General features: G+C 48.2%; 1 protein-coding gene across 2 annotated transcripts; it reads left to right on the top strand.

The window, feature by feature from the left end:
- The first annotated feature begins 443 nt into the window (after positions 1–443).
- Positions 444–25786, top strand: MACO1 (macoilin 1). Of its 2 annotated transcripts, none has more exons than XM_059488553.1 (11): positions 444–905; positions 8199–8340; positions 9035–9161; positions 10008–10131; positions 10448–10626; positions 11433–11931; positions 17500–17658; positions 18306–18488; positions 21780–21900; positions 23508–23682; positions 25030–25786. In XM_059488553.1, exons 1-11 carry the CDS (start codon positions 892–894, stop codon positions 25230–25232), a joined length of 1926 nt encoding a protein of 641 aa, XP_059344536.1. In that variant the 5' UTR covers positions 444–891; the 3' UTR covers positions 25233–25786. The 2 variants fall into 2 exon arrangements, with proteins under 2 accessions (XP_059344536.1, XP_059344535.1); XM_059488552.1 differs by lacking the exon at positions 444–905 and adding an exon at positions 977–1236.

The raw sequence follows: 25786 nt of genomic DNA, 5'->3' as shown, positions 1-25786 counted from the left end.
TGTAAAGTATAACTCCACCGCCAGGAAAACACCGCCGTGCCTCAGCCCAGCATCCTCCTGGGGCAGCTCTAACGCCGTTTAGGGACCCTCACACTCAGCCGACCGGTGCCGGGCCGTGACTCGGCAGCCCCCGGCGGCGGCAGCACCGGCGGGACCCGCCCGGCCCCGCCCCTCACTGAAAGCCCGCCCCTACTTACAGGCCGCCCTTAGGGACTGCGCTCCCATTGGCCGAGCGCAGCTCCTCCTGGCCTCTGATTGGCCTATCCCCAGCACGGACCGTCTTTGGGCGGCGCGTCCTGTATTGTGATTGGCCCGATGTCTTGTCACTCAGCTACGCGCGCTATTTATTGGGTGGTGCGGCCTGTCCGTCACGTTGGGGGTTATTTTGCTCTCCGGTGAGCGGCAGCGCAGGCCGCGTTGTGGGGGCGGCACCGGGCGTCACAAACTGCCACTGCCTGACTCTGCACCTGAGACGGGGTGTCCCCTTCCCCAACTGCCCATTTGCCAGCGAGGCTGTCAATCAAGCGGGAGAGGTGGCACCTCGGTGCTACGGTGACAGAGGAAATAGAGCCCTCCTTCTTCCGTTTCCGAGTGGATGGCTGAGCTGTCCTTTTATTTCTCTGTTTATCCTCCATTGGGCAATTTTGCTGTCGGTCACCGCAGGGGGCGGGAACTAGCCAGCAGCACAGTGGGCAGGAGGAGACCAAAATCTGTATTCTGATTGGTTGACAGGCCATCAATCACAAATAATCCTCTCTGATTGGGTTGCAGGGCCGTCATTCACAGTGGTGGGCGTGCCACGCGACTGCACGAGGCGGGCTCAACTTTCTGACACTGCGATTGGTCCGTTTTACCGTCTGTCTGCGTTTGCCCGCTGCCGATTGGTCCGACATGCTGTCACTCAGGTGGGATCAACCGTTTGATTGGCGATCGCCGGGGAGGCGGGGCGCTGCGCGGCGGCTGCGCGGGGGGACACGGCGGGGAGGGACGGACCAGGAATTATTTTTATTTCTTTGTTTCCCGGGGAAAAAAAAGGAAAAAAAAGGGAAAAAAAGAAAAATAAACCCAAAAAAAAAGCCCCGCGCTCGGGAACCCCCCGCGGGGGCGGATGGTGCTGCCGTGAGCGGGGCGGGCCGGGCCGGGCCGGGCCGGCGGGATGAAGCGGCGGAGCGCGGACTGCAGCAAACTGCGGCGGCCGCTCAAGCGGAACCGCATCACCGAGGGCATCTACGGCAGGTACCGAGCGGCCGCCGCGGCGCCGGGAGCGGGCGGGTCGCGGCCCCGGGCCCCCCGGCCCTGTCACCGTCATGGCGCCCCGGCGCCCCTCAGGCGCTGCCCCGCCCCGGGCCCTCCGCGCCCCCGGGGCTCCGCGGGGCCGGGGCTGCTGCTGGCCAAGGTGCTGCCGGTGCTGCCGGGAGGGAGCGGCCGGAGCCGGCCCCGGGGTGCGCGCCCAGCGCCGGGGCCTTCGCCCTGGGTCACCCCCGACGCTGCCGGAGCTCCGAGCCTCGCATGGGGAGGGTTCCCCGGCGGTGCCGGAGCTCCGAGCCTCGCCTGGGCAGGGTTTCCCGGCCGGCTCTCACAGCTGGGCGCTGCCGGAGCTCCGAGCTGCCGCTGCCGCCTCAGCTGGGTCTGCCCGGGGAGGCTTTCCCGGCTCGGCATTCCCGGGCTCAGGCTCGCACCCGGGCGGCTGCTCGCTCGGGGTCTCTCAGAGTTGTTCTTGCCGGGCTGCTGGGGCTGTGGGGAAGCCGTGAGAGCTGGGAATTGCCGGGGCAGGGATGGACGGCCCGGTGTGGGCAGAGCCCGGTGTGTACCAGGGGGACACAGCAGGTGCCCGCCTCGCTCCTGGCCCTGGCAGCGAGGAGCCCAGCAGCGCTGAAGGGAGATGCACGTGGGACGTGTTGTGTTTTCCAGGTGCTCCCAGGCCTGGTTTGTGTCCCGGGGATGTTTCCTAGGTGCTCACAGGGCTCACAGGTTTGTGTCTCAGGGATGTTTTCCAGGTGCTCACAGGTTTGTGTCTCAGGGATGTTTTCTAGGTGCTCACAGGGCTCACAGGTTTGTGTCTCAGGGATGTTTTCCAGGTGCTCACAGGTTTGTGTCTCAGGGATGTTTTCCAGGTGCTCACAGGTTTGTGTCTCAGGGATGTTTTCCAGGTGCTCACAGGTTTGTGTCTCAGGGATGTTTCCTAGGTGCTCACAGGGCTCACAGGTTTGTGTCTCAGGGATGTTTTCCAGGTGCTCCCGGGGCTGGTTGATGTCCCAGGGATGTGTTGTGTTTCCCAGGTGCTCACAGGTTTGTGTCCCAGGGATGTGTTGTGTTTCCAGGTGCTCCCAGGACTGGTTTGTGTCCCAGGGATGTGATGCTCCAGTTCTAAACTGGAGTTTCCCAGGTGCTCACAGGTTTGTGTCCCAGGGCTGGTTTGTGCCCTAGCACCCATCCCGTGTAAGGAGCAGCTCAGAGCTCTGCTCTCCCGACTGTGGCAGGTTTTTATGTTTCTGTGGCGTGCAGTAATTGTGCATTTCTCAGTCAGCAGGAGTTTGGGTCAGGAGAGCCTCGGGAGCTGGTGAGAGCTGTAGTAAATGTGCTGCTGTCCCATTTCTGTTTCTAGTTCAGTGGGGTTGATGAATGCAGCGCCTGGAAACCTGAGCGAGCTCATACAATTCAGATGTTAACTTTGCATGAGGGAAGCAGCTGCTGGGGAGCTGTGACAGGAATAAAACTGTCCCAGTGTGCTGCTTATCCCACTTGGAGTGAATCTGTGAGAGTGGAGAGCTTCTTGCTTCAGACTTTCAGCTTTTGGGGAAGCCCTGCCTGGAATGGTAAAGAAAATAATCCCTTGTGTGGAAATTACTATTCAAGGTGAAGAATAATTCAAATATGTTAGAAATTGTTTATAATTTGATTTCAAAAGTCATTCCAAATGCTTTGCCTTTGAGTGAGAGAAGGAGGGGAAATCAGGGAAAGCTCAGAGGAGCTCCAGGAGCTGAGTGTGTGCAGCAGGGAGAGCTGCTGGAGTCTCTGAGCAGCTGAGGCACCTCTGCCTTTGCTCCTCCTGGGATGCTTTGGTTCAGGGATGGATTTTTAGCCTTTGTTTCACGTGGCAGTTTGCTAAACAGAAACAATCAGTGTGCTCAGAGTGTTGTCACACAGAAAAGGAGAAATAGTGGGAAGGCTTTTCCCTTTGCAATCTAAGCAGAGGGAGGTTTTTCTACATGGATCTGGGATCTTTCTTTTTTAAAATATTTTTTTCTGCTTCCATAATTCACTGGTCAAATACAGGTAACTTCTCACAGAACTACAGTTGTCTAAATTCTTGTAATTACTGCACTTACTTATTCAGCTTATCTTAATTGTCCCCATCAGCTTACACAGCCCCAGTAAATGCAGTTATCGGGAGGAAGCATCCTGGCTTTATGGGCAGAGCAGCCAGGCTGAGCAAACAGCACCATTGGGATGCTTAACTCTTTGTTTTGTTTGGTTTTTAAATTAAGCCTGATCTTAAATTAAGCCTCCTGTCCAGCCTGGCATGTGAGCAAGGCAGAGCTGTCACTGTGAGTGAGAGCTGGGAAAATGAGGAGTTTTGGAGCAGGGAAAGAAGGAATTGTGCTGCAGGGAAGCTCTGGTGGCAGAGTTCACTGCATGTGTAAAACTGAAGAAGATTATAAAAAGTGATAGAAAAACAGAACAGGGTTAGCAATATAAATTCCTGGGCTGCACTGAAAGGTGTGGATGATCTGGGAATGCTGATTTTTGCAGTGACTTATGCTCTTCAGAAGTATTGAAGGATCTGTGGAAAGAACTTTATTATAATTAAAAATAACTGCTTCCAACAGATCTCCAGACCCACCACACTCATGGTGGGAATAGGAGGGTCTCTTATTTCCACAGTTCATATTCCAAATTTTGCCTTGTCCTGTGTAAAACAATGGCAACAGTTTAAAAATGCTCAAGTGATTTAACATCTCCTACCTTTGGCAGTGTGCATGCATTAAACCCCTAATTGTTAATTAAAGCATTCATTGCAGCTTGTCATCAGTTGAGCAATTAAAGTTTATTTGTTCCTGCTTGTTCCTAAGTCTTCCCAGTCCTCATCTTTGCTGTGGCTGAAATCCTCCAGCTGCATTGCTGCTGTTGCTTGCTTTGGCTCTGCCCGGTGCCCCTTTCCTGGCTGGGCAAGTCTCAAGATGAATTCCACACATCCCTGCTCGGAGCTGTGCTGTCACACCAGCTGATGATGCTGTCTCATGGGATCCCTGACAATACTGGAATATAGTGCGTGTTCCCTCAGAGCAGGGTTATTTTAGCTGGATGGAAATTGCCCTGTATGGCAGCCAGGTGGGTGCCTGGCTCAGCTCCAGGTGGCCCTGGTGGCACAGGACAGGACTCCTGGGTGCCATAAACACTCCTGGTTCCCTCTGCCACCCGGACCCTGGCAGGGCTGCGTTCCAGGGATTTCTGACAGCCAAATCAGCTGGAAGGGAAACCAGCACTACCTCCAGGAATGTGGCCTTTTTTAGGCTTTTCTTGAAAATCCAGAATCATTCCTCCTGCTCATTTCTTTTACCAGCTTCCTATAGAGGCTGAAGCATTTTCTGGAGGTCTGGAGCAAAGCAGCAGAGCTGCCTTTTATGACTTGAGCTTCAGTGCAGGGCTCCAGTGTCATTTATCCTGCATTTCATGTGCTCTGCTGTGCCCTGGCTCTCACTCCCTGCAGCTGAAGGGGCTCCTGTGGCTGCATTTTGGGATTTTTGGGGTTCACAGCTGATTTCCCAGCACTGGCAGTGCCTGCTGTGGCTGCATTTTGGGGGGATTTGGGGTTCACAGCTGAGTTCCCAGTGCTGGCAGTGCCTGCTGTGGCTGCATTTTGGGGGGATTTGGGGTTCACAGCTGAGTTCCCAGTGCTGGCAGTGCCTGCTGTGCCAGCCCCACAGTGCTGGGAGCTGACTGTGTGCCCCTGCAGGGATTTATTTCCCTTTCCTCTGCCCAGCTCAGGGCTGGGTGCCCTCTGTGCCCTGAATCAGGGCTCAGGAGCTTTCCTGAGTTTCCTCACATTTATTTTCCTTTCAGACCTGTGGCTGGCAGGTGTTTCTCATGGTCAGTGCCAGCAGTGATGTTTTCTGCCTTTCAGACTCGCTGTGTTTCCCTCCTTCTGCCCACTGATAACAATCTTAGATATGTCTGTGTGCTTATTAGATAAAGCTTTAATATTTGGTAATCTCCCCTCAGCATGCCTGGTGTTGTGGCTGCTGGCTAACCCTGAGCTGGGGGGTTGTTGATTGTTGGGTGATTTCACCCAAATGCTCAGATTCACCTTTTTTAGGCTCACCTGTGCCCCTGGCTCCCTGCCAGGCTGGGGCTGCCTCCCACCCCACTCCATTGTCTTGGATGAGTCAGGCTGCCAGTGGAACATGCCAGGATTGCCTTTCCAGCCTTTGGGCCTTGCTGATAACAGTGGGATGGAATTAAGGCTTGATCCACCCCCAGTCTGGGTTTGGGGTGCAGAATTGGGCCTTTTCCTAGGGATTTTTGGCTGTGTTTTTACCTTAGAGCTGGCAGAGGATCTGCTCCTGCAGGGCAGTAAAAGGAGAACAAAGAACAAGAGAGGAGAAAAAAAAAGGGGAGGGGGGGAAGGAAATGGCATCTGGCACTTGCAGGGGGAGGAGGAATAAGGAGGAAAATTATTTATTTGCAAATTCAAATGGGGAGCAGAGGCACTGCAGGGTTATGAATAAATCTTTCTATTCAGTGTGCATTAGCCATCAACTGACCTTTCAGAGAAACTGCAGCTCTGCAATCCCTGCTCCTCCCTGCCCTGTGCCCTGCTCCTGGCGAGGATGTGTCCATCCTTCCTTCCTCACCCTCCAGCACTGATGCCATATGCTGTTCCATGGGGAAAGCCCTGGCCCTAAACCTCTGCCAGGGCAGATTTTTGCCATGTGTCAGGAAACTGGATAACCCAGATTTTGGGTATTTATCTGCAGGAATCTTCCCTGTATTGGGATCCACCTCAGAATTCCAGTTGGCCTCGTGGAATACACTCGATCCTGTGCAATAAACAGGTTTTCCAGGGATTTAATTCCTGGGGATGTGTTTCAGCTGGGCTGGGGCTGGCCTGAGCACAGACCTGGCTGTGCAGCACCTCAGGGCCAGCAGGATCTGAGATTTGGGCCCTTCCCTGCTGGGGCCAGCCCCAGGATTGAGAATGTGAGACTTCCCTGAACTCCTGGAATTCTGAGTGCCTTTGGAGCCTTCAGACAATGAGGAATAGGCTCTTTAATAGTGTTGGCAAAACCTCCTTACAAGCGTTGCATTGTTCCAATTCCACTTTAGAAGGTGCTAAGTGTCAGCGGGGCCCTGGGATTGATATGAATTAATATCAGAAATCACTTTAATGGCTGTGCTACAGAACTCCTGCTCAGCAAATGCTTTCGCTTGGAGTGGCACTTCAGGGCTGGGCAGCATTAGTCCTGACAGCCCTCGTGTCCTGAGGAAAATGGGGTCTGCTCCTGCCTGGCAGTGGCAGGAAAATAAACAATAACCACGGGAGTGACCCAGGGAAATGCTCCACAACACAGCTAAACTGAGCAGGGAATTCCTGGCTGTGATGGTTTTATGGAAATCCTCAGATCTGGACCCAAATGTCACCTTTAGTGTCAAATATTCCCTGAGTGCAGCTGCTTTTTACAGATTTCTGGTGATTATCTGAGCTGTAAATAGACAGGGAAAGGCACCTGGTGTGGAAGCACCAGGACAGTGTGACCATTTAAGGGGTTTTGGTGTGGGATATTTTGTTGGGTTGGAGGCTTTTTGCAGTACTCCCACTGAAATTTTAGTTTCATTCTTCTCTAACAGTAATTTGTGACTGGGGCTAGGTCCCTCGGAACTGAAAACCCTGAAAGCACTTCCTTAACTTTGCAAGTGTGTGCCATTAATTTTGTTTCCATTCCCCTGAAGTGTTTCCTGGAGCCTTTTGCTGTATTTTTTCCCAGCCAGTTCAGTTGATAAGGGCTCTCTCAGGCACCTGCCGTCCACCTCTGGCTCCCAAGAGATCCAGGAATTTTCCTGGGTTGGGTGAGAGCTGCGCAAGTTCAATCATTTCCAAACCTCTGCTGGCACCCAGCTCTTTCCCTGGAAATTTGGGGTTTTGTCTCTTCCCCAAAGCTGTGAGCAAGTCCCTAAAAAAGCCCCGAGCAGGGCAGAAACTCGACCCTGCCTGGCACTGGTGCCAACCTTGGCACCTCCCACTGAACGTTCCAGGGCAAAGTTCTGCTGCTTGTGCTGGCACAGGAGGGAAAACAAGTCACTAAAAGGACAATTTGCATTTGATTTAAATGAGAAACAAATATTTTTAACCCTTTTTTCTTCTGTTGTAACCTAATAGAGTTACAACAAGGTATCGAGGAGCTGGAGTGACAGATCTGGGGTGGTGGGTTTGGGGGAAAAGGGGTTTTGCTGCTTTTTTGGAAGAGTGGATTGGGCTGATGCCTCAAGTGTTACTTGGGTACGAGCTCAGAGTGTTTTTAAGCCCTGTTGCCAAGAAGGATCATCAGTGGTTCAAAATGCAGGGCTCAGAACATGGGAATGTGGCTCAGAAATAATTAAAAATAGAAGTTAGGCTGGTCTCAGGCCTCACGTGCTTCCATTTTTCTGAGGTTTGTTTGTTTTTAAGGGATCCATTTGCCTTCATAGAAATGTTTTCAAATCTACCACTGATAACTCAGTATCCAAACAGTCCTTAAATTGCTGTAGGCTTAAAATACATCTCAGTTTATTGGTGTTGCAGTCTGTGTTAAATGAGGGAACATCTGCAGCCTGCTGAGGAGGGGAACACGAAATTCCTGAGCACCAGGGGCAGGAGGGGACTGGGAAAGGAACACTGCAGCTGGGAGAGGTTACCTGTGGCAGGACTGCCCTGTGTGAGATTGCAGAGGGACGTGGTGCTGATGAGCAGTGACCCTGCTGAGTGTTGGGAAAAATAAATACAATTCAGCGTGAGCTTCATTAGGCCAGGCCTGCTGTAATGGGATAATAAAAAAAAAAAACCAAAAAACGAACCTAAATGTATTTTATAAAATTATTTTGGCTGGTATTTTCTTCTATATTGTCCTTAGTTTTAATTCTGAATATTTTAATTAAAAAAAAAAAAAATCAGTTTGTCTGTTGGAAATCCTGACCTGAAACTTGCTTTTTCCTTCCCCCAGCACCTTCCTGTACCTGAAGTTCCTGGTGGTGTGGGCCCTGGTGCTGCTGGCAGATTTTGTGCTGGAGTTCAGGTTTGAGTACCTGTGGCCCTTCTGGCTCTTCATCAGGAGCGTTTACGATTCCTTCCGATACCAGGGCTTGGTGAGTGGCACAGAATATTCCATTTTCCACAGGCACAGTGGCACAGAACCTCCCCAGAATATTCCCAGGAATATTCCATTTTCCTCAGTGACAATGGCACTGAGAGCCCCCTCACAGCACCAGGGCTTCTGTCTGATGGATACTTGATCCATGGCCAGTGGAAATGAAATAAAGATTTATCCAAATTTCACCACGGAGAAATATTGTTTAAATTCCTGAGCTGGGTTTGAATGAATCAGAATTATATATAACATTATATGTGTGTAAACAGGCGAGACTTTCTGCATTATTTTAAAGAAAACCCTCTATATAAACTTTTAAAATATGTATATATATGTGTATATATATACACATATGCTATCTATCTATAGGGTTATATATATATATGGTTATATAAAAATATACATATCTATATAAAATATTGCTATTTATATATTTATATGGATTTGGATATTTATTTTATATAAATATGAAATATATTTTTATTTAGAAATACTCATTTGTATATAAAAATATATATATTTTAATATTAAAATTAAACATGTAATATTAGAAATATTGGGGATTTATAAAGTTATAGCTATTAGATATTTTATGTGAAATTTATTATATGTATTTTAATATATATAAAAAACTGTATTTGGGTTGGAATAACCAAACTCTCTTCTTTTTCCCCCTCCCTCCTTTCTTTCAGGCCTTCTCAGTATTTTTTGTGTGTGTAGCATTCACCTCCAACATCATCTGTCTGCTCTTCATCCCAATCCAGTGGCTGTTCTTTGCTGCCAGCACCTATGTGTGGGTACAGTATGTGTGGCACACAGGTGGGCATTATTCTTCAGTTACAGCTTCCTGACTCATTTATAATTTCTGTATTTCCAACTCTTCTCTATTGACAACTTCCAGGGCTCAGTGTGTATCTCACATCTTTTAGGAACAAATCCCCTCTGCTGTTGCCTCACTTAATGCAGCTTTTTTAGAGTTAAAAATTTTGGTTTGTTTTTTTGTTTTGCATCTCCAGTCAGCAGGAACTGAAGGGGAATAAACAGGAATTCCAGAGCAGTTAAAAGAAAATTGAATTCCTGACTTTAAAACTCTACTGCAGTGATTGAACAATTACAGAGCACACAGGACAAGTTTGTGACAGTGTTCTGTTCTTCCACACTCAGTTGTTGTGCTGATAATCTAGTTAATAATGTGCAAATATCAGTTATTTCAGTGATCAGAGTTTAATTCTGTGTTAGCAAAGCTGGATCCAGTTTCTGAGCTGGTGGTGCCAGAGGCTGCCCTCACAGTTTGGGATTCCATGGAGAATTTTTATCCCCCTCTGCTGCCCTTTTCTCCCTGAGTTTGTTCTCACAAATCCCTGGGTTTGGATGAGGAAATGGAGCTGGGGGAGGTGGTTTAATTCCTTCCCACAATCAAATTTAATTTAAATTTTTTCAGGGTAACTTTTCACTCCCCAGATTGTTGGATTTGGGGTTTGTTGGGAACATTTTGTGTCAGCCCTGATGCCAGGGGTGTGATGGGAACTTGCTTTTTTTTTTTTTTTTTTATGAAAATCTTTAAGGTTTGTTTCCTCAGACTCCTGAAATGTTGTAAAAATAACTTTCAAATCTTTGCTGCCTGTTCTCTGTCCCTGAGTGCCTCTGTTTCCCTTCTCTCCACAGAAAGAGGTGTGTGCTTACCAACAGTATCACTGTGGATACTTTTTGTTTATATTGAAGCAGCCATTAGATTTAAAGATTTAAAAAACTTCCACGTGGACCTTTGTCGTCCATTTGCAGCACACTGGTGAGTGCTTCTCTGTCCTTTATTACCCAGGAAAATGAATAATCAGGGTTTTTTATTTGGGTCCAGGGCTTGGCTGTTCAGTTTTCCCCTCACAATTCTGCCATGAAATATTCCATGAGAAATGTGTGTAAACAAGGACCCAGTGCCACCTTTCTGTGCTGGGAGGAATTTGCAGTGTGGCTATCTCAAGCATTTCTTGAAACAGCAAAAACCACTTTAGAAATCAGTTTCTGTGGAGCATGTTCATATATATACGAATATGTGTAGATGAATTATGTATATATTTGATTAATATTGTTGTTTTTTTCCTCCTCAGCATTGGCTACCCTGTTGTGACTTTGGGCTTTGGCTTTAAAAGTTACGTCAGCTACAAGATGCGGCTGAGGAAGCAGAAGGAGGTGCAGAAGGAGAATGAGTTCTACATGCAGCTCCTGCAGCAGGCTCTGCCCCCAGAGCAGCAGATGCTGCAAAGGCAAGAGAGGGAGGCAGAGGAAGGCAAGTTATCCCTTCGTGTGTGCTCTGTTCTGTGCTGCTCCAAGGAAAAATAAACCCCAGACGTGCTGGGGAGGAGCTGTGGGGGTGTTTGGGGGTCCCAGGATGGGGGGAGAGATGAGAATCTTGACTCCATCTTTCAGAAGGCTGATTTATTATCTTACTGTATATATTACATTAAAAGAAAATGATATATTGACACTCTACTAAAAGATTAGAAGAAAGGACTGATAATAAAATCTTGTGACTGCTGACAGCCTCGACACAGGTGGCTGTCATTGGTCACCGAGTAAAACCAATTTCACAAGCTGGGTAAACAATTCTCCAGATCACATTCCAAAGCAGCAAAACATGGAGAAACTGAAGCTTCTCAGCTTCTCAGGAGAAAAGATCCTGGCAAAAGGATTTTTCATAAAATTTGTCTGTGACAAGCAGCTGCTCCAGCAGCTCCTGGCTCTGTTTGGTGGGAGGGTGGTGAGCTCAGAGGGGCAGAAATGAAATCACTTTGGAGGGGTTAATGTGACAGGAAAAGGGAATTGTGGCCCCTCTGCTCAGTTCCTCATTAGCAGCTGCATCAGTCAGTGTTGTGTGAAGCTCTACTATTTATTCTTAAATCCTCTTTCCTGCCTGGAATGAGGCAAAAAGCCTTAAAATTGGTGACTTTGGATTCTCTTTTCTAGAGAGTCTCCAATCCTGATTGTTTCCTGCAGGGAATGATGGATGTGTCCATAATGATTTTTTCTGTCTGTGGCATGGTATTGATGGATTTAATGAACTAAGTTGTTTTTTTTTTCACTTTGGTGTTGCAGCAGCCAAAGGATTATCTGATATGGATTCCTCAATACTCCTGCAGCACAATGGGGGCATTCCAGCCAACAAAAAGATCTCTGCAACGTTGCCAGAGCTGGAATATCGAGAAAAAGGGAAAGAAAAGGACAAGGATGCAAAGAAACACAACCTTGGAATAAACAACAACATTTTGCAACCTGTAGACTCTAAAATACAAGAAATTGAATATATGGAAAACCATATCAATAGTAAAAGATTAAATAATGATCTTGTAGGAAGTACAGAAAACCTCTTGAAAGAGGACTCATGCACTGCCTCGTCCAAAAATTACAAAAATGTCAGTGGGGTTGTGAACTCCTCACCCCGCAGCCACAGTGCAACCAACGGGAGCATCCCCTCCTCATCCTCCAAAAATGAGAAAAAACAGAAATGTGCCAGCAAGAGCCCGAGCACACATAAGGACTTAATGGAAAACTGTATTCCTAATAACCAGCTAAGCAAACCAGATGCACTGGTAAGGTAAGTTGGGCCTGAGCCTTGTCTCATCCTCCCTTGCTCCATCAGGACTCGGGGGTTTCATTTGCTCTTTATCAGGAAAATGTCATTTGTGATCATGTGGAATTGTGCAGTGGTGGGACAGGATCTCCAGAGATGTGTGCAGCTGTGTCCTGGGTTCTGTTTGCATTCTGGAGCAGGTTGCTTCCTGTCTGGCTCAGGATCTGCTGCTCCCCTGGCTCACAGCTCTGGTGTGAGGCACCAGAAATACTCTGGTGGAAGGCAGGAGGAAAACCTGAGGAAATCAGCTCATCTGTCCCTGCCTGCTCCTGCCTTGCCTCCAGGGAGCTCACTGGGCTTTCTTGCTGCCTGAACAGGTGCTTTGGTTTTGTTTTTCCTTTGGAGTGTTTGGCTTTTGCTTTAATCTCCAGTTCCAAGTGAGTGCAGAGAGCCAGAACTGCTGTGGAGCTGAGCTCAGCTCTGCCCTCAGCCCTGGGACCTGGCAGCATGGAAAATCCCAGCTTTACCCTGCTCCTGGAAGTTCAGAGGGACATGGAGCTGTGGGATCAGAGGTGTTGTCATGTGCTGTCAGGAGAAGCAGCAGTGAGGAAAGGGCTGTGGCTGTGCATGGAGACGTGTCTGGAACAAAAACTGTCCCACAGTTCTGCCCTTCTCCAGCATTTCCCACCTGCTCGTGTCTCTTATTCCTTCTTCCACCAATGGTGGCCAGCTTAATGGGCAGGTCAGCCTTGTTTTCCCTGCAGGTACCTTTGATAATTGGGCTTTTATCTCAGAGGATTTGTGCTGTGGGAACACAGTTACTTCAATGGAAATATTATTTTCCCTTCTGATAATCACTCTACCCTGATTGACATACCCCTGCCAATTAAACACTGGACTAATTGATACCTGATGTCTGTGGAGAACCTGTGTGGGGTTCAGAAAGTAACCAGCCAGTGACATCTGTGACAGGATCCTGCCAATTAAACACCTGGACTAATTGATACCTAATGTGTGTAGAGCATTTGTGTGAGGGTCAGAAAGCAGCCAGTCAGTGGGATCTGTGACAGGATTAGTCCAGTTAAACACCTGGAAAGAGCTGCCAGCCTGGGGATGTGTGCTGGGACAGGGACTGAGGGTTAAAGCTGCTGTGTTCAGGAGTTTCCTGCTGAAATCCTTGTGTGGCAGCTCAGAGCAGGTGCTCACCAATTCCCCAGGGTGAGTTTTGGATTATAGAAATGAGTCTGCAGCAAAACAGATCCTGTCCTGAGGCAATTGCAGCTGCTGGAAGGACACAGAGCACAGCTGGACTCAAAGGGCCTTACTCTGCCCTGAGAGGGAATTCCTGAAGTCTGAACTCCTTCAGACGAGTGTTTTTGGGATGTGTGGCTGTGGAGTTGTGGCACAGGTCCCTGGAGCTGTTTCTTGTCCCTGATGTCCCCATGCAAACAGCCCAAACCCAGCTCCTGCTGCAGTCATCCATGGAATCTTGTTTCTGCTCAGCCTGGCTGTGCAACTCCCACACCAGTGAGAGCATAAACTCACCTGACAAATTGGATGGCATGGATGCACTTAAATTTAAAAATTCATGGTGCTTTTTTATTTTAACCTTGTCCATTATCCCGTTCCTGGAGTTCCAGGCGTTTGTTCATCAGTTTTTCCACTTGCAGGAGTGTTACTCATTCCTGTTATTAAACTTTCAGTCTGCTGGAGCCTGGAAAGGGCTCAGTGAAGTCCTGATTTGTTCAGACTCAGCTCAGATCTGCCCAGCTTCCAAATAAAGCTGCTTTTTCTGACTGGGTGTCCAGCAGGGTGGCAGAACCAAGCTGCTTTCCTTTTGTGTCCACAGAGGATGGCCCTGGGCTGAGTAACCAGGAGCAAATGTGAAATATTCCTTCTGCAAATGTGAAATGTTCCTTCTGCTGCTGGGGCTTGGGATTAGCAGGGCTGGAGACAGTCAGGATCAGGAGGTTTTGGAGACCAGGAGCTTTACAGGGTTGTTAACTCTGTAAAGTTAAAGTTGTTTGATGTGTTCTATGTGGAAGGGTCCTGAAGTTAAGGTTTATGTATGTATTTTATACATGCTCTTATTTGAAGCTAAGCTTTTCCTTTTGCTGTGTCTGGTGCAATGTCAGGGCCTGAGTTTTATGGAGAGGAACTCCCTGATGCCCATCCCTGGGGATTCTCCATCCTTGCTGGAGCTGAGGGGTCCCAGGGGCTCAGGAACCTCTGGGGATTTCTGAGACATCTCCTGAGGGTGCTGGGAGCTTGTCAAGCCCTTCAGCACTGAATCTGTGATGTGAGTTCCTCTTTCCCAGCTCTGTGGCCATGGGGCCATTGGAGGGATCCATTTGGGATCAGCCTGGGTCCCTTTGCACTCTGCTGTTTGTCAGAAGAGCAAACCCATCCCTTCTCCCATTTCCCTGATTTCTGAGGTGGAGCAGATTCACAGCCTCAATATATGGAACAAGTCCAAGCTGTAATTGCTGCAGAATTATTTTTTTGTTGTGTATTGCACATTACACTGCAAAACCCATGACCTGCCTCTGCCTTTCAGCACCCTTAAAAATCCCTGCTCTGAAAGCACACAAAACCTGGCAGTGCAGCTTGGCAGGACTGCCTGTATCCACAGAGGTCCTGCCTTTGGCACAAGAGGTGATGAACAAGCTGTCTCATGTACTAATTATTCCCACAGATAACGAGGACATCTTCTGGCACTTGGACTGGGAAAATTCTTGGTGGAGCAAAAGCTGCTCTGCCACAGCTTATTTCACTTTTCCTAAAATGGTGTTACCTGCAGGGACAGACTGGGAGGTTTTTAATGTGAATTTGTGGCCATTTGGTGCTAATATTGTAAAATTTGGTGACATCACTGGTGGGCAGAGAGGGGCTGGTGCCTCCTGCTCACCCCCTGGCTGGGTTAAAGCAGCAGAAGGTTTCCTGTGGCAGCTGCAGGGGGGTGATGGCCAAGCTTCCCTGCCCCAGGAAGGCAGGCACAGAACTGAAAATCAGGATTGGGAATGGAAATGAGGAGTGTGGGAGCCAATCCCTCCTGCAGCCCCTTCCCAAGGCAGCAGGGAACTCAGGAACAGAACATTTCCAGCCCTGAGAATGGCAGCAGGGACAGGAGGGTCCTGGCTTTTTGAGGGTTCCCTGTCTTTTTGGGAGTTCCTGGCTTTTTGGGGGACTCGTGGCTTTTTTGGGGGTCCCTGTCTTTTTGGGGATCCCTGTCTCCTGCTCCCAGGAGCTGCAGGGAGAGCCTGTCAGTCCCAGCAGGATCACAGTGGCCCCTCAAAGGAGCAGCTTCACTGCAGGAGCTGCTGGTGCCAGGCAGAGCTGGGGCTTTTGGAGAGCATCTCAGGGCCCTGTGGGAGCTTTGAAATGATCATTTTTATATAAACAGCGTTTCATTTACCCAACAACTGCCCTGTCCATCATTTAACACTGCACAGGGTGGCACCACTCCCCTAAAACCAGCTGCTCGTCCCATTTTGGGGCTGAGGTTGGAATATTTGCTCAGGTTTGCAAGTTCTTTCCCTCAGCAGAGCACCAAGTGATTTGTGCACTTCCCTTTGAGGTGAGTATTTGCTTTGTGCTGTTACTATTCGCCTGTAAGTTGATTTTTTTTCTGTCTGAGGGTGCTTTTGATCATTTATAGAGCACTGAAGGAGTTAATCTTGTGGGAGGGCATTTCCATGGATGTGGAGAGGCAGCTGGGGCAGGAGGGGGCTGAGGTGTCCCAGCCCAGCCCTGCTCCCCTGGCTCCTCATTCCCCCTCTCATCTCTCTGGGTGTTTTTGCTGTTCCAGAGCCACCTCTCTGGATTTCCTCAGCCTTGGGGATCCCACACTTTCCCCCTGCACTCAGTGGCACAGATGTTCTCCCTGCAGCCAATAGCACAGGATGTTCTCCCTGCTCATCTCTCAGTACCTTTTAGGCTGAGTTTTCCCTGCCCTGAAGCCCAAAAATGTTTCATTAAGAAATCAGAAGGCTCCAGCCATTCATCTGCACTGCTCAGTGTCACTGAGGGCAGCTCTTTTTGGCTTTTGTGAGTGCTCTCCTCATCTTAATGTCCCACTGCCACCAATTCAGAATGGAAGCCTAGGAAATAAAAGCACCTTCATCTTCTTTATGGACACTTAAAAACTCCCCAATCAATAGCTGGCAGAGCAGAGGAGGCTTGTGTGAGAATGGCTGGGGTGTATTGCTTTCAGTGAGTGTGTAACAGAGTTTAAAAGGGTTGATTATTCACCTGTGATGTGTTTTTAGTCTAGGAATCAATAACCTCATTTGTGGGAGAAAATGAAAGTGAGCTGAGTGCCTCTCCTCCAAAATGTGTTTTATTTAACAATATTTTAATTAAAAAGATTACATGAATCTTCAGGAACTTTCCAAAGCTACAATTTCAAGTGTAGAGCAGATGGTCTCTGTTCAAGAGCAATTAAAACTAAATTTACTGACTCCTGAGCTGGGGGTGACTTAACACATCCTCTTACTCGGCATGCACATCATGTGCTGCAAGAAAGCACCAACATGTTGAGGTGACAATTCACAGCTCTGGCTGGCAAATCCAACTCAGCATTTGTGGACAGAATTAAATCTGTGTGTGTGTGTGGCTCTGTCCTGCTTTGGAGCAGGACAAGACGTGTACAATATTTACAATAACTTCCCAATATCACCTATGTTAGACAGTGAGCTTCTACTCTAAACCAATCTAAAAGTGCCACCATCACCCAAGAAGAAGAAGGAAAAAGGTTGGACATGCCCAAATTTCTCCATCTTGCCCCCTGAACCCCCATTCTAAAAACCCCAAAAATCTATTTTTCACCCTGTGATAAATTCACAGTCATTCTACTTAAACTTTCATGGCTTGTAATACTTCATATAAGGTTGGTATTTGTTTTTTTCCAAGGGCTGAATCAAAGGCCCAGAGTTCTTGGTCTCTGAGCTCCCTGACAGGGTCTCGAGCCCTCCAGGGCAGCCAGAGGAATTCCCTGGGTTCCAAATCAAGTAATAAATCCAAATATTATCCCAAATAAAATTACTTTATTTATCTCAAATAAAGTAATAAATAATAAAGTATAATAAATTAATAAATGAGCCTTGAGAACACGGTGTCTGCCACAGACATCTTTTATGAAAAGTCTTTTCTTTAGGATTTTTCCTTTTGAGAAGCTGAGAGGCCTCAAGAACAAAATGTAAACAATGGTTATCTGCTGCTGTAGAATGCAAAAGGTGGATTTGTGATTGGCTTATGTTAGTTATTTCTAATTAATGGCCAATCGAAGTGTGCTGGCTCAGACAGAGAGTCCAAGCCACAAGCTTTTGTTATGATTCTTTCTTTTTTTTATTCTTAGCTAGCTTTCTGATGAAATCTTCTATTCTTTTAGTGGAGTTTTAATATAATATATATCGTAAAATAATAAATCAAGCCTTCTGAAACATGGAGTCAGATCCTCGTCTCTCCCCTCATCCTCAGCCCCCCGTGACAGTGTCACAGGAGTCAGGTGCACCATGCTGCCTTTGTGGGGCTCCTGGTTTCCCTCAGCAGGGAGCCCATCCCTACCCCGTGCTGCTGTCCTTGTGCCCCCAGGTTGGAGCAGGACATCAAGAAGCTGAAGGCTGACCTGCAGGCCAGCAGGCAGGTGGAGCAGGAGCTGCGCAGCCAGGTGAGCTCGCTGAGCTCCGCCGAGCGCGGCGCGCGCGCAGAGACCGGCCAGCTGCGCCAGGAGAACGAGCTGCTGCAGAACAAGTACGTGGGCGCTGCCAGGGGGGAATGTGGGGACATGGAAACACCCTCCCTGCTGAGCTGGGGTCATTTGGGGTGCTTATTATTGTCATCTGGAAAGAATTAGGAATTATCGTAATCTGGAAATTAATTATGGGATTCTCAAGGATATGGGAGTAGGAATAACAGTTTGTTATTAGGAATTACTGTAATCTGGAAATTAGGGGTTCTCAGGAATGTGGAGTAGGAATGACAGTTTGTTATTAGGAATTTTTGTAATCTGGAAATTATGGGGTTCTCATGCAGAGATATGGGAGCAGGGATGAGTTTGTTATTAGGAATTATTATAATCTGGAAATCTCAAGGATATGGGAGTAGGAATGACAGTTCGGTATTAGGAATTGTTGTAATCTGGAAATTAAGGGGTTCTCAAGGATATGGGAGTAGGAATAACAGTTTGTTATTAGGAATTTCCAGATTACAATAATCTGGAAATTACGGGGTTCTCAAGCAGGGATATGGGAGTAGGAATAACAGTTCAGTATTAGGAATTGTAATCTGGAAATTTAGGGATTCTCAGGGATATGGGAGCAGGAATAACAGTTTGATTTTTGTGTTAAATAATCCTAAAATGAGAGACAGATTTTAAGATCACTCCTGTCCCCCTGCAGATTGCACAACGCTGTACAGATGAAACAAAAAGACAAACAAATGATCAGCCAGCTGGAGAAGAAGCTAAAGGCAGAGCAGGAGGCACGAACCTTTGTAGAAAAACAATTAATGGAAGAAAAGAAGAGGAAGAAGTTGGAAGAAGCAACTGCAGCACGAGCTGTAGCCTTTGCTGCTGCTACCAGGTGCTCTGCCCTTGGGAGCCTTTGGGTGGGAAAGAGGAGCCTGTGTTTGATCTTTTACTTTAAAAAGTCTTTTATGTAAAAAAAAAAAACAGCTTTATTTGCATTGAGAGGCTCATTTGTGTTAAAACAAGGCAGGACTGGGAGATGTCTCCCCTGCAGCTGAGCCTCAGTGCCTACATGACATTTACACATGTACATGTGCTCTAAATTACCTGCTCTTCCTGCAGTGTTGTGTCCTGCTGAAAGGAGCATCTCCCTTCACCTGGGAACTGGGAATCAAGGATTTGTACAGTGACATTGGCCATAATTCTGGAATTTTCCTGCTGGGGCAGTGCTCCTTGTGGGGTTCTGCAGTCCCACAGTAGCACATGCTGGGGGCACTTTAACCTGCAGGGCTCCAAATGTCTAAAAGGAATTATTCTTGCTTTTCTGCTCTCCCCAGAAAGGAATGAATCCCTTATCAATTGGAACATTGATTAATCCCTTATTTGGGTTTAGCATCCCCCAACATTCGCTTATGTGGGTTTAGCCATGCCCACATTGCCTTATTTGGGTTTAGCCCCTCCCACATTGCCTTATTTGGGTTTAGCCATGCCCACATTCCCTTATGTGGGTTTAGCCATGCCCATATCCCCTTATTTGGATGTTGCCCTGCCCACCTTTCCTTATTTGGGTTAAGCCACACCCACATTCCCTTATTTGGGGTTAAGCCACACCCACCTTTCCTTATTTGGGCTTAGCACCTCCCACATTCCCTTATTTGAGTTTAGCCCTGCCCACATTCCCTTATTTGAGTATAGACCTGCCCACATTTCCTTATATTTGAGGTTAGCCATGTCCTTATTTGGGCTTTGCCCCACCCGCATTGCCTTATTTGAGTTTAGCACCTCCCACATTCCATTAGTTGTCTTTAGCCCGGCCCACATTCCCTTATTTGGTTTAGCCATGCCCACATTCCCTTATTTGGGGTTAAGCCACACCCACATTCCCTTCTTTGGGCTTAGCCACACCCACATTGCCTTTTTTGGGTTTAGCCATGCCCACATTCCCTTATTTGGGGTTAAGCCCTGCCCACATTCCCTTATTTGGTTTAGCCATGCCCACATTCCCTTATTTGGGGTTAAGCCACACCCACATTCCCTTATTTGGGCTTAGCCACCCCCACATTGCCTTTTTTGGGTTTAGCCCTGCCCACATTCCCTTATTTGGGTTTAGCCCTGCCCACATTCCCTTATTTGGAGTTAAGCCATGCCCACATTCCCTTACATGGGTTTAGCCCTGCCCACATTCCCTTATATGGGTTTAGCCCGGCCCAAATTCCCTTATTTGGTTTAGCCATGCCCACATTCCCTTATTTGGGCTTTTCCCCACCCGCATTGCCTTATTTGTGTTTAGCACCTCCCACATTCCCTTATTTGTCTTTAGCCCTGCCCACATTCCCTTATTTGAGTATAGACCTGCCCACATTCCCTTCTTTGGGGTTAAGCCCTGCCCACATTCCCTTATTTGGTTTAGCCATGCCCACATTCCTTTATTTGGGGTTAAGCACTGCCCACATTCCCTTATTTGGGCTTAGCCACCCCCACATTGCCTTTTTTGGGTTTAGCCCTGCCCACATTCCCTTATGTGGGTTTAGCCCCTCCCACATTGCCTTATATGGGTTTAGCCATGCCCACATTCCCTTATTTGGTTTAGCCATGCCCACATTCCCTTATTTGGGCTTTGCCCCACCTGCATTGCCTTATTTGTGTTTAACACCTCCCACATTCCCTTATTTGTCTTTAGCCCTGCCCACATTCCCTTATTTGGGTTTAGCACCTCCCACATTCCCTTATTTGAGTTTAGCCCTGCCCACATTCCCTTATTTGAGTGTAGACCTGCCCACATGCCCTTATTTGGGGTTAGCCATGCCCACGTTCCCTTATTTGGGGTTAAGCCCTGCCCACATTCCCTTATTTGGTTTAGCCATGCCCACATTCCCTTATTTGGGGTTAAGCCACACCCACATTCCCTTATTTGGGCTTAGCCACCCCCACATTGCCTTTTTTGGGTTTAGCCCTGCCCACATTGCCTTATTTGGGTTTAGCACCTCCCACATTCCCTTATTTGAGTTTAACCCTGCCCACATTCCCTTATTTGAGTGTAGCCCTGCCCACATTCCCTTATTTGGGCTTAGCCATGCCCACATTCCCTTATTTGTCTTTAGCCCTGCCCACATTCCCTTATTTGGGTTTAGCACCTCCCACATTCCCTTATTTGAGTGTAGACCTGCCCACATTCCCTTATTTGGGGTTAGCCATGCCCACATTCCCTTATTTGGGGTTAAGCCCTGCCCACATTCCCTTATTTGGTTTAGCCATGCCCACATTCCCTTATTTGGGGTTAAGCCACACCCACATTCCCTTATTTGGGCTTAGCCACCCCCACATTGCCTTTTTTGGGTTTAGCCCTGCCCACATTGCCTTATTTGGGTTTAGCACCTCCCACATTCCCTTATTTGAGTTTAACCCTGCCCACATTCCCTTATTTGAGTGTAGCCCTGCCCACATTCCCTTATTTGGGCTTAGCCATGCCCACATTCCCTTATTTGGGCTTTGCCCCTCCTGCATTGCCTTATTTGTGTTTAGCACCTCCCACATTCCCTTATTTGTCTTTAGCCATGCCCACATTCCCTTATTTGAGTGTAGACCTGCCCACATGCCCTTATTTGGGGTTAGCCACACCCACATTGCCTTTTTTGGGTTTAGCCATGCCCACATTCCCTTATTTGGGGTTAGCCATGCCCATATGCCCTTATTTGGTTTAGCCATTCCCACATTCCTTTATTTGGGCTTTGCCCCACCCACATTCCCTTATGTGGGTTTAGCCATGCCCACATTCTCTTACATGGACTTTGCCCTGCCCACATTCCCTTGTTTGGGGTTAAGCCACACCCACATTCCCTTATTTGGGCTTAGCCATGCCCACATGTCCTTATTTGGGCTTTGCCCCACCCACATTCCCTTATTTGGGGTTAAGCCACACCCACCTTTCCTTATTTGGGTTTAGCCACTCCCATATTCCCTTATTTGGGAATACTTTCAGTAACTGCATTGCTGTGAGGGGAGTCGCTGTGCCGAGCAGACCAAAGTTGGCTCCTTCTTTTCAAGCCTCAGTTTTTATTTTGTTTTAGTTGTCGGTGTTGGACGCAGCTGAGGAGGGGCAGGCCGGCTGTTATCTCTGAGGGCTGCTGTTATCTCTGAGGGCTGCTGTTATCTGTCTCAGCTGCTGAGCTGTGCTGTGTCCCTGCAGGGGGGAGTGCACCGAGACCCTGCGGAGCCGCATCCGCGAGCTGGAGACCGAGTGCAAGAAGCTCAGCATCGACATCAAACTGAAGGAGGACCAGATCAGAGAGCTGGAAATCAAAGTGCAGGTAATGGCCAGCCCCAGGGACTCCGGGCAGCACCCAGGGAGAGCTCCCAGCCCTCCCACATCCCTGCATCTGCAGCACACCAAGGCCCAGGGAGTGCAGATCCTGCCCTGGATGGGGGCAGGAGGGACCTGAGGCTCCTTCCAGATACTTCCATGGTTCCAGGAGGCTCCTTCCAGACCTTTGCATTGATCCAGGAGGGACCAGAGTTTCCTTCCAGACCATTCCATGGATCCAGCAGGTTCCATCCACACCATTCCATGGTTCCAGCAGGTTCCTTCCAGACCATCCCATGGTTCCAGCAGGTTCCATCCACACCATTCCATGGTTCCAGCAGGTTCCATCCACACCATTCCATGGTTCCAGCAGGCCCAGAGGCTCCTTCCACACCATTCTCTTGGTTAAATGGGGATTTATTCCCCCCAAACCCACTGGTGTGTGTAGGCTGAGGGTAGAATCCCCTCAGTAGCATTTTTCTCCTCATGCAAGGAGCTTGTGGCCACTCTCATTGTAATAACTAATGAATTTCACTGAAGGTTGCTGATCCAGGGCAGTCTGGAGCACTGGCCAGGCTATTATTTTTGTGTTAAAGTGCCTGAATATTGAAAATACTTTGTGGCAGGTGTGCAGCAAACAGAGCTGGGTTTGTTACAGCTACAGAGCTCAAATGTGTGCCCTTATTCCTGTCCTAAAGATGTGCTCAGACTGACAATCTGCATGAAAATGGATTTTTAATGCCTCTTCAAAGCCCACCTGGTGCTGCTGTGGACTTGTTTCCCAGTCACAGGTGCAGCCTCCTTGTCCCTGGGTTTACCAAACCCTTGACAACAAGTGTGGCTTATCCCTGGAGTGTTTGAGCATGGCTTCCAGATAATTAAACCCAGCCCTAATTAAGCCTTTTAATTCCATGAGCATCTTCAAACTGTTAGAGAAGCTTTTTGTTGCAGGCATTAATATTCTACCCTTTGCACTCTTGTCCCTCCATTTGAAGGTATAGAATATTTTTGTATTTTTTTCCCCCCAGCCACAGTTTGCCAGGATGACATTGTTTTGCTCCTAGGCTGACATTTTTTGCCCCTCAGGGTGGGTTTTTTTGCCCCCCAGGCTGGCATTTTGTTGCCCCCCCTCCCCAGGATGGCAATTTTTTGTCCAGTAGGCTGACATTTTTGCCCCCTAGGATGACATTTCTGCCCCAGGCTGGCATTCCTGGCATGCTCATCCCTGTGTCCCTGCAGGAGCTGAGGAAGTACAAGGAGGAGGAGAAGGACACCGAGGTGCTGATTTCAGCAATTTTGTCCCCCAGGATGACATTTCTGCCCCCAATCTGGCATTTTTGCCCCCCTAGGATGCCATTTGTGCCCCCTAGGATGCCATTTGTGCCCCTAGGCTGGCACTGCCCCATTCTGACCCCATTTTTCCCCTGCAGGAGCTGAGGAAGTACAAGGAGAAGGAGAAGGACACCGAGGTGCTGATGTTGGTGCTTTTTCTGCCCTCTGGATGATATTTTTGCCCCTTAGGCTCACATTTTTCCCCCTATAGGTTAACATTTATGCCCCCAGGCTGGCATTCCTGGTATTCTGACCCCATTCCTGGTATTTTTTCCCCTGCAGGAGCTGAGGAAGTACAAGGAGAACGAGAAGGACACCGAGGTGCTGATGTCGGCGCTCTCGGCCATGCAGGACAAGACCCAGCACCTGGAGAACAGCCTGAGTGCAGAGACCAGGATCAAGCTGGACCTGTTCTCTGCCCTGGGAGATGCCAAAAGGCAGCTGGAGATTGCCCAAGGTACCTGGGGGATTCCATTCCACACAATCCCGGGGAATTCTCAGAGGGAATTTGGCATTGGCAGCTTTGGGGATGTGGAGCCGGAGCCATCTGAGCTCACCTTCCCAGCCCATCATGATAATGAACACTAAAATAGGTGTTTCAATTAATTCATGATTATTTTCTGCAGTTTATAAACCATTACAAGGAGCTGGAGATCTTTTAAAGCTCTGAAAAAACTCTCTCATTAAAAGAGATAAATGAAATTAAGCTTGTTAAGCTGCTCTCCTGCCATCCTAATAATAATATTTTATTACTCCTCAAGCAAATAAAACTTAAATTTGAGGAGAACCCAACCTGTTTTAACCCTGAACAGGTGAGGGGAGTGTGGGCACTGCCACCAGAGGGAGCAGAAAACCAACATCAAACCCAGCCCAGGCTTTGCAGCTGTGCAAACCATGGAGCAACTCAATAACTTTGCATTTCATTTCCCTGCAGAAGGTTGTTTGACTGCAGGAATATTTAATTAGAGGGAGAAATTGTTTTGTTTTGTTTCAGCAATGGGTTTTTTCATCACCAGGTTGCAGGAATTGCTGTGGTGGTGGTGTGAAAGCTCAGAGAGAAATTATGGGAATGGGACAATTTGGAATATTAACAACTTTTATGACCAAATATTTGCTTTTTGTGAGGAGTTTGGAGAAGGGGAATGGAAAAAGGCAGAAAAATGAGATTAAATAGAATTATTCTTTAGGAGTGGTGCAGCTATGAATGCAAGTAATGCAAAATTATAATGGGAGGGTTGAGATTTGTTCTGTGATAATTGGAGATAATCAAACCCAGCTCTGAGCACAGACCAGGAGCTGCACAGGGGTGGTTTCAGGAGTGTCTGTCAGGCAGGGAAGGGAAGCTCTGAGCTGCTGGGTGCTGATTTCAGGACATGATCTGAGCTCCTGGGTGGTGATTTCAGGGCTGCCAGGCTCTGAGCTGCTGGTTGGTGCTTTCAGGGCAGACTCTGAGCTGCTGGGTGCTGATTTCAGGGCTCTCAGGCTGGGCAAGGGAAGATCTGAGCTGCTGGGTGCTGATTTCAGGGCTCTCGGGCTGGAGAAGGGAAGATCTGAGCTGCTGGGTGCTGATTTCAGGGCTCTCAGGCTGGGGAAGGGAAGATCTGAGCTCCTGGGTGCTGATTTCAGGACATGATCTGAGCTCCTGGGTGCTGATTTCAGGGCTCTCAGGCTGGGCAAGGGAAGATCTGAGCTGCTGGGTGCTGATTTCAGGCTCTCAGGCTGGGGAAGGGAAGATCTGAGCTGCTGGGTGCTGATTTCATCCCTGAGCTGCTCTGAGCGCCGCTGTGCTTTTTGCCGTCCGCAGGGCAGATCCTGCAGAAGGATCAGGAGATCAAGGAGCTGAAGCAGAAGATTGCAGAGGTGATGGCAGTGATGCCCAGCATCACCTACACTGCAGCCACCAGCACTCTGAGCCCCGTGTCCCCACATTATTCTTCCAAATTCGTGGAGCCCAGCCCCTCTGGACTCGACCCCAACGCCTCCGTGTACCAGCCCCTGAAGAAGTGAGGGAATGCCAAGGTTCTCTGTGCCCCCGGGGGTCTCTTGCGGTCAAGATTGAAATTGTTTCGTGTGGGACTGTGTTTGTTGTCATTTCCAGCAGGAGAAAAGAGCATTGGCTAGAGCTGCCCATCGGTTTTTCTTGTAAATTTTTAGGGAACCTCACAGAACTTTGCGATTTGTTTTCCTCGGCCAACGCATTAAAAACGATTCTTGGTTTTCAAGTAGCCAATTTTGCCTTTTTATGTACTCTTGCATGGTTTCCTCTTGAAAAAAAAAAAACAAAAAAACAAAAAACCACAGGGCTTTGCTTGGTTTTGAACCCTTTCTCCTCAGTTTTTTATTTAATTATTAAATTGGATTTGCAGATTCATCCGGTGAGGAAAACCCCTCAGTTTGCCAGTGAAAGGGTTAAACAACCCAACAAAGCTTTGATTTATTGATGTGTTCAATACAAACACGTGGATGTTGCAGAAGATAATTTGATTTTCCCCCCTCAAAGGACCAAACAAATTCCAGGGGCGTTGTTGAAGGGAAGGAATAAAGAATAGCTGATGATGTGA

The sequence above is a fragment of the Ammospiza nelsoni genome, chromosome 25, assembly GCF_027579445.1.
Source record: "Ammospiza nelsoni isolate bAmmNel1 chromosome 25, bAmmNel1.pri, whole genome shotgun sequence".
Classification (NCBI taxonomy): domain Eukaryota; kingdom Metazoa; phylum Chordata; class Aves; order Passeriformes; family Passerellidae; genus Ammospiza; species Ammospiza nelsoni.
This window is presented reverse-complemented; position numbering and strand designations above follow the sequence as displayed.

Excerpts from the sequence above, each read along its gene's own strand:
- MACO1 (XM_059488552.1), top strand. The coding sequence starts at position 1,157 with ATGAAGCGGCGGAGCGCGGACTGCAGCAAACTGCGGCGGCCGCTCAAG. Across the intron at positions 10,627-11,432 it reads AGAGAGGGAGGCAGAGGAAG|CAGCCAAAGGATTATCTGAT; the intron begins GCAAGTTATCCC and ends TTGGTGTTGCAG. Across the intron at positions 23,683-25,029 it reads GCAGCTGGAGATTGCCCAAG|GGCAGATCCTGCAGAAGGAT; the intron begins GTACCTGGGGGA and ends TGCCGTCCGCAG.